Here is an 8,575-nt window from a genome sequence, read left to right on the forward strand (position 1 = left end):
GTAACAGTTTAACAGTAACAACTATTCAGTTGAAACAGTATTCACTTGCAAAGTAAAACGTTTTGTTTATCACAGTGCAAGAGTAAATAAAGTACTCACGTATCTGAGAGGTTCTCGTCATCGTCGATAAAACAATAGTCAATTGTTTCTTTCCTAACTTCAAGAATAGGCGCCATTATCTCCTTGTGTTTTATCATACTCTTGGACACAAGTGTTAGATCCGGAGCTGGTAGGCCACATTCGATTGTGCAGCCGTAGCGAGGATCCATCACGCGCATCCAGTCTTCAGTTGTTTCGACATGTAACAAATAGTGGTCGCCAGTATCTTCGTCGTAATTGTCATACAGGATCTCATCACTGCAATCATCGACAATATCAACTTCATCATCGTCGTCATCTTCTCGCTACCCGACCGCCTTTGAGTAGTTATTGGTTCATCGTCGCCTAAATTGTCTCATCATCGGCCTCTTTGGGTTTTTCTCCTTCCTCGCCTTTTTCATCATTCCCATCGGCGTCTTCATTACCAGTTGCTTCATCCTCCTTACTGTTATCTTCGTTTTTATCGCCAGCATTGTCTTCATCTTTATCATCATCGTTCTCTTCATCTGGTTTTTCATTCCCATCATCCTCTTCATCTTTATCGTCATCTTCCTTTTCATTTCCCTCACTGGTTGGTTGGTCAACAACCTGGCACGATGCATCATCATCGGCCTCTTCCTTGTTATCGTGGCACAAGTAATTGAATTAAATATAAATTACTAATGTTTTCGGATCAACAATGTCTCATAGTTATACTAACGGTATTTATTGTAAAATTACCTTGAAGATCCTTCTTGGTTTGCCTCGATCGTTAGGTTCTCTTGACTTGGCCCGATGCATCATCTTCGGCCTCTTCGTTGTCATCTGTGTAGCAGATAATTGAATATATATATCTTTGTAAACTTCGATAAAACTACGACACGAATGAGCGTTAATATAACGAGTGTTACGATACAGTGCTAACGATGTTACATCGCTAATACAACGAGTGCAAATAGATTTCTCTATTACCTTCGGGAGATCCTTCTTTAGTGCCTCATTGGTGGGTTGTCTTGAGGCTTGCACGATTCATCAACTTCCGCCTCTTCCTCGTCATCTCGTGTCACGGGTAATTGGATTCAATATATATTAACAATTTTTCTTTGAACCAAAAAAGGTACAATAGATAAAGCGTAAACTTCGTTAAAACTACGTCAAGAATAACATTGTTACTATAACCGTATTCTGATACTTGCAGTGCTAATGAGTGTTACATCGGTAATACAACGAGTTTAAATAGATTCCTCAATTACCTTCAGGAGATGGCTCTTCACCTGCCTCACTAGTTGGGTTATCTTGGTGGCTTTGATGCATCACCTTCGGCCTCTGCCTTGTCATCGTGTAGTGAGATAATGAATGAAAATATATTACTAAATTGTTTGTTAAAAAAGCACCCCGAATGAAAGGCTATAATGACATTACACTATTACCTTCACCGATTTCATCTTACGGCTCGCTAGTTGTTTTGTCACCCTGCCCGGATGCATCATATTCATCAGCATCATCGTTTTCATCTAAAAGGAAAGTAATTGATTATTAGTAATTATTTGTAAAATGAAAACTCTATAACAGCGATCATGTAACAGTGTTAGTGCAAGTGATTAGATTATTGTAGTATTGTTACTATATTACCTTCATCAGATGCATCTTCATCATCCTCGCCACTCCCCTCTTTGTCGTCTTCATTTTCTTCTTCTTTATCATCCTCCTCCTCTTCATCTCCGTCATCCTCTTGACCTTTGCCAGATTCATCCTCCTCATCTGCATCATCGTCTTCATCTGCATCATCCTTTTCCTCTGCATCATCCTCTTCATCTGCATCACAAGTAAGTAATTGAATATTATATTACTAACTATTAATATATATAAAATATTACAGTAACAGTGTTATTGTAAAAGTATAACTAAAAGTAATAACAGTAACACTGTTACTCGATCTATTACCTTCACCAGATTGGCTTTCAGCATCCTTTACATCCTCCTCTTTGTCCTCTTGGTCTTCTTCCTCTTCATCCTCCTTTTCCTTTTCATCCTCTTCATCGTCTTCCTCCTCATCGGCACTTTCTTCATCGTTATCTATGTCCGTGCCACCCTCTTGAAGACTCTTGTTTTTAAGACGACTCTCAACATCGCCGCCATCGTCATCCCCGTCCTCATCATCATCCTCTGCATCATCAGTCCCGTCATCATCATTGCCATCATCAGTCCCGTCATCATCGTTGCCATCATCAGTCCCGTCCTCATCGTCACTTTCCACTCCGTCCTCCATCTCATCTTGCCTGTCCTCGTCATGAACCTCTTCATCATCTTCTTCATGATGTTGCTCACTTAAACTGCTCAATACTTCCTTTACCAGGGATTTCGACTTAAGCGTCCTAGGACTTTTCTCTGTTGGAAATGGTTCCAACTTCCTCGACTTTGGACCTTGTATATACCGGGAAGTCATTCGCCCTCCTCTTCAACGATTGAGCCTTTCGCACAACATCTTCGGCATATTTAAGGTATTCAGGCTTTAGTGGTGATTTTTTTCGCTTTGATTCGAAAACCTTGATCATTTTGAGCAAATCTCTCGTGAACAAGGTTGGAATCCCTCCTATACATCAGCAACATCAGCTCGGTGTCCTAAGTCAATAAACCAAAAAGAAAGAAATGAATTAGATACCAGATTTGGGAGTTGTAACAATTGCAGACAATTAAATTTATAAAAACAACTCACATCAACAGCTTTTTCCTTCAACTCGGCATCTGTTTCAATGCCAGGAAGCTTCTCCATCAAGATGTACTCCCTTCCCTCATTACTCTTAAGAAAAAGCGGCTCGTCGTCATCCTCACCTTCATCGATTCTCGCCCATCATATTTACGAGAAACATATTAGTAATTAGTAATTAATATTAATAATTAACAATATAGTAAGGTAATGATAATATTATTACAAAGGTAAAGCCATTACGATAACGATATCACGGTGACCATATTACGGTGACGATATTACATCGATGCGTGCCACATTACCTTCATTTGGGATCCCTTGCCAAGGCAAATAGGATAGACAGTTTCTGACATCTCATTAGTTCCTAGACAACCAATCTTTCCTTCGTCTTTGACTCTTTTTGAAAGATTTTCATCATGTCCAATCTTTGTATCGAGGTAAGTCGGTTGGTTGTACCTCGCCATGGAACTCAAACTGGTGAATGTAGGCCAACAGCAGCACCACAATACACCCACAAAGACACTTAACCGTTCTTGTCTTCAACCCCTTGACACCCTCTACTACCTTCTCATAGACATACTTTGACCAATTAAAACCTTTTATTTTTTCAACATCGTCCCATGACCTTCAACGATCTGAAATCACGAGAATAATTTGGAGTCGGCGCTAAAAAAGTGGAGAGCGCATAAAGAACGAACATCTGCTTGAACTCATCACCGTTGGCACCCTTGTTATTCTTAAACCAACTAGTCACCAAATCTAGCTTGATGTTTGTCTTTGTAGAGATGTTGAACTTCCTTCTCCATTTGTTTTTAACTCGGTGTCCTCGGCATGGGATCGCGACCGGTCGGTCAAGACCACATTATTACCCTTCACCGGCGGTAAAAATAGGTCATGAACATCATACGTGATGAAAGACAAACTCCTCTGTTTGATTACATGAACCTTCAAACTGTCGCAATCAAAAGCCTCAACAAGCAAGTCTGTTAGCCGGAAGGGACTACGATATATTCATCTTCAATAGTCCTCCAAAACCAATTTCTTTAATGGCTTTCTTTTGCTTTACGGTAAACTTGCTCATAACATCAACCAACGATGGGCCTCGCACTTAGTTGGGTATTTATCCGCCTGTATTAAGGAAGTGTAAATTAGCACCTTTGCTTAAAAGCAGTGTGACACTATTTTATGCCAACAAACCAAAGAAGAAAGCAACAAAACAAGGATACGAAAGTTATTCGTAACACTGAAACTTTAAACAACTCAACACGACGAACAAATAAATCAGTAGAAAGGAGAACGGTAACACACATTAATTGCTCATTTATTACAAATTATTAACCCTAATTTTGAATCGAAAAACTAGAACGCAGAAAATCAATTACTCACTTCGAGCAAAACAGTTAGGATAAATTTATTACGAATCAGTATAATCGACACAAACAACAACAATAACAAGAAGAACAGCAACAAGCTAATTTTTTAATGGAAAATTAATTTCCTTCTAAGATCAATTAACAAACAAGTATAATCGACAATGTTACAAAGACATCATTACGGTAGCACTTAAACAAACATAAAAATGTTACAAAGATAGGTGTTACTGTAACAATGAAACTGAAACTGAAACTTTAAACATACAAGTTTTGGCAACTAGAAAGACACATACTTTTTTAAGACCTCTTCTTTTTCAGCCTTCACCACCGTCTTGGCTGGTCTCTTCTCTGTTTTAGCCCTCTTCGACATTTTGGAGCTGACGCTCGAGTCATCCGAAACCTCATAATCTCTATCACTTTCATCTTCAGATGACATGGGCTTATCTCTAGGTCTCTTTTTTGTTACTCGTACTGGTTTCTTTGTTTCGCCACCTTTTTGCACTGCGTTTGTCGGTTTTTTTTTGAGACACCTTCACGCTCTCTTTCTTGCTTACTAGCTTTTCTGCTATTGGCTCTTTTTGCATTTGAAACTTTCTTTTTGGTACAACCTTCTCCGCCATCTTTTGTTTGGGCACCTTCTTTGCCACCTCTTCTGTCACCAACTCTGCAGATTTGGCGTTCTTTGTTTTCGGGTCGACCCTTTATTCTGATAACTTTTTTGGGCACCTCTTCTTTTGTCTCCTTTGCAACCGATTTTGATTGCTTAGTCGCTGCCTTTGACGTTGGCACAGTTGCTGCCTTTTGAGGAGGTGCACTTGCTTGCTTCTCAATGGGCACCGATTGCTCCTTCAACAACACTGGAACATCATGCGACGGCTTTTCTGCTGCCTTCTTCCTGGTCACATTGGTTTCTTTTTTACTTTGCTGGATCGGAACATTCGCAGCCTGCTCCTTTGTACTTCTTCTTTGGTGGCTTAAGGACCTTTTCAAGAGGGCACCTTACTTTCCTTCACCGGCACCTTTTTTGAAGGAGCGGTGTTGCACAGCGTAGACTCTCTGTAGGCACCTTCGTCGCCTTTTCATTTGTAGGATTTGAAAGCTTTTAGTGTCCGCATCTTCTTAGTCGGCTTTGGCAAGTTCTCTGTCGGCACCTTTTTGCTCTGTGGCTTCTACGATGCGGCCACTTTAGCCTTTTTAGTGGTAGCCGATTTCTCGGTACCTCTTCTTTCCGACATTGTTATTTTCAAAAATTAAAATCGAAGTTTACAATAACAATATAAAAGACAACAATTAAATTGAAAAGGAATGATGGTAGTCAAGTCGTTGAAGAAATGACAAATGGAATACGAATAATGGCGGTCGAATAATTTTTTAAAGATCAATTGATTCTGTTTTACTGTAACAATGAGACAATATATCATAAACCCTAATAGTAGTGACTTGCGGTCGAGCAAAGATTTGTAGACACATACTCAGATGCATGAGATGCTTCGACTTCCTTCGTGTCTTTGTTGGTTTTGATGGCTTCGTGTTGGCACCTTTTTGCTAGGTGTCTTCTTCTCGATCTTTGCTACTTTTGCCTTCTTCGTCGCATGGTGATTTTCGGGCACCTCCGCTTTCCGACATTGTTTTTCCAAAAATCAAAATCGAATAAGATTAAAAGTAAATCAATTACAGCTACTACACTGATAGGTAATGATCTTTGCTCTTTAAAAGGATAGGGGTAGTATCGTTTATTCTTTATGTATCGTTGTTACGATAACATTGTTAATGTATATATGTTGAGAAATATTATAAACTTCAGGAAAAGGGACATTTCATGCAAATCACTAACAACTCAACACAACGAAGAGTTATAGGGACATCGATCCGCATGAGATGTTTCAACGTTTTCGTTCTTTGGCATTTTGGAAGGCACGTGTCGGCGCTTTTTGCTCTGTTGTCTTTTCCGAAGCTTCCACTTTAGCCTTCTTCTCGACAAAGCAGATTTCTCGATTACTAAATGCCTTTCGACATTGTTTATCAAAAAACCAAAACAGAATAACATTAAAACTAAAACAATTACGCTATTAATGACGAGAATGATGGTGGACGAGTCGACAAAAAATGTGGAATGGAACAAGAATGATAGTATCCTCATAGAATGAGACAGGTGTTGAAGTATTGTCAAACAATTGTTTTGTTATAAAATTACTGATAACATCTTTATTCTGAAAGCAATTCGCCCTTCAAAAGGATAGGGGATACACTTTTACTCACGATAGTGTAATGATAACATTGTCAATGTAGATCGTTGAGAAATATTATTAATTTCGGGAAAAGGGACATTTCATGCAAATCAGCTCAGCACGACGAAGAGTTATAGGGACATACTGATCGGCATGAGATGCTTCGACGTTTTTTCGTGCCGACGGTTTGGAAGGCTTCGTGTCGGCGCTTTTTGCTCATTGTCTTTTCCGATGCTTCCACTTTAGCCTTCTTCGACGTCGATTTTTGGTACTACCTCGCTTTCCGAGATTGTTTATCAAAAAACCAAAACAGAATAACATTAAAACTAAAACAATTACGGCTATTACACTTTGAAGAGGAATGATGGTGGACGAGTCTTAGAAAGAATGTGGAATGGAATAAGAATGATAGTATCCTCACAGAATGAGACAGTGTTACAATATTGTCAAACAATTGTTTTGATATAAAACTACAAAGAACATCATTATTGAGACGCAATTGCTACTCTTTAAAACGATAGGGGATACACTTTTACTATGACAGTTTTACAAAGATATATTATTCTTGTAGATTTGTTCGAAATTTTATTAACCGGGAAAATGAAAATTCCCGCAAATCACAAATAACTCAACACGACGAACAAATAATTCAATCGAAAGCAGAACGGTAATACACATTAATTGCTCATTTATTACAAATTATTAACCCTAATTTTGAAGCGAAAAACTAGAACGCAGAAAATCAGTTACTCTCTTCGAGCAAAACAAAGAAGATTAACAACAAGAACGTAATAACCTAATTTTTTTCTGAAAACTCAATTTCTTTCTTCGATCAATTAATAAACGTTTCAAATCACTATAATCGAGACTAACAACAACAACAATAACAACAACAACAACAACAACAGTAATAACCTAATTTTTTACTGAAAACTCAATTTCTTTCTTCGATCAATTAATAAACGCTTCAAATCACTATAATCAAGACTAACAACAACAAGAATAACAACAACAACAATAATAACTTAATTTTTCGCGGAAAAATCAATTTCCTGCTTTGAGCAAAATAAGAACCCTAAGTCGGTGTTTATTTGAAGAAAAAATAGTATAATCAACACTAAAAACAACAACAATAACAACAATAATAGCAACAGCAACAACATGAAGTGGCGAAATAAGTTTAAAAACAATATAATGAAATAGAGCGATTTTATACCTCTTCGTCATCTTCGAAACGATTGTTCTGAGTAAATATAATAATGATCTTCACTTGATTAATGCGATTTTGCTTGATGTAATAAAATTTTCGGAAAAAATTTATGGTTTAGTGAATTAACTGCCAAAGAAAAAGAACGTGAAGCGGTTTGTACAGAGAGATACATGCGTTTTAGAGAGAGAAAAGAAAGTGAATTTATGATGAATAATGAATGTGTCGTTCTTTATATATCAGCGCGCCTAGTTTTTTTTTTTTTTTTTTTTTTTTTTTTTTTTTTAAATAAGCACACGTGTCATAATCAGGACGGTTCGATCAATAAGATCCAACGGTTCTTATTGATATGCTAGACTCATGGGATGCTCACTCTATATATATATATATATATATATATATATATATATATAGACACACACACACGCGCGCGCACACACACACACACACACACACACACACACACAATTCTGCATTTAGAAACACACGACTTGAATAATTTTCAATCTTGATTAAATCGATATTTGCAAAAAAAAAATTCCGTTGCTCTAAGCATTATTCTTATACTTTTATTTTTGCAAAATTGTTTTCAAAAGTCGAGTCTTTAAACTAAGTACTTTTCTTGTGAAAAGTTTATTATTAAAAAAGTGCATAGTTTTACAATCCTAGTCTAGACAATTGAATTGTATTATTTTAGAATTGATTGTATTGTTGAAATTGAAACTTTTGTAAGCCTAACATCTTACGCACCGTAGGCTTAACATTCTTACAAATTATCTTATAGCTTTTTGTGTCTTAATATCTATCACAAAATATTCCGTTATAAAATATCTCCGTATTTAATAAAAGAAAGTTGTTACATTAAGGAAATGTACGGAAAGAAGAAATCTTGGGTTAATATATCGTACAACTACAACTACCATATTTTTATCCAAAATCTTTTCAAATCTTTATTTTCTTCTTTCTTTCACGTCACTTT

At 37.1% G+C, this 8,575-nt stretch overlaps 1 protein-coding gene across 1 annotated transcript; it reads right to left on the reverse strand.

Annotated features, from left to right (window-relative positions):
* Positions 1-444: 444 nt before the first annotated feature.
* Positions 445-2,524, reverse strand: LOC141618005 (uncharacterized). The gene is made up of 5 exons (XM_074435127.1): positions 2,023-2,524; positions 1,711-1,893; positions 1,529-1,592; positions 820-952; positions 445-717 (listed from the first exon to the last, which is right to left on the reverse strand). Exons 1-5 carry the CDS (start codon positions 2,522-2,524, stop codon positions 445-447), a joined length of 1,155 nt encoding a protein of 384 aa, XP_074291228.1.
* Positions 2,525-8,575: the final 6,051 nt, after the last annotated feature.

Source organism: Silene latifolia, chromosome X (assembly GCF_048544455.1).
Source record: "Silene latifolia isolate original U9 population chromosome X, ASM4854445v1, whole genome shotgun sequence".
Classification (NCBI taxonomy): domain Eukaryota; kingdom Viridiplantae; phylum Streptophyta; class Magnoliopsida; order Caryophyllales; family Caryophyllaceae; genus Silene; species Silene latifolia.

What these genes read in the sequence shown, in the direction of transcription:
- LOC141618005 (XM_074435127.1), bottom strand. Translation starts at nt 2,524, where the DNA reads ATGACTTCCCGGTATATACAAGGTCCAAAGTCGAGGAAGTTGGAACCA. An exon ending in TGAAAGCCAATCTGGTGAAG is followed by an intron (nt 1,894 to 2,022) that starts GTAATAGATCGA and finishes CTTGTGATGCAG; the next exon opens with ATGAAGAGGATGATGCAGAG. An exon ending in TGAAGATGCATCTGATGAAG is followed by an intron (nt 1,593 to 1,710) that starts GTAATATAGTAA and finishes CTTTCCTTTTAG; the next exon opens with ATGAAAACGATGATGCTGAT.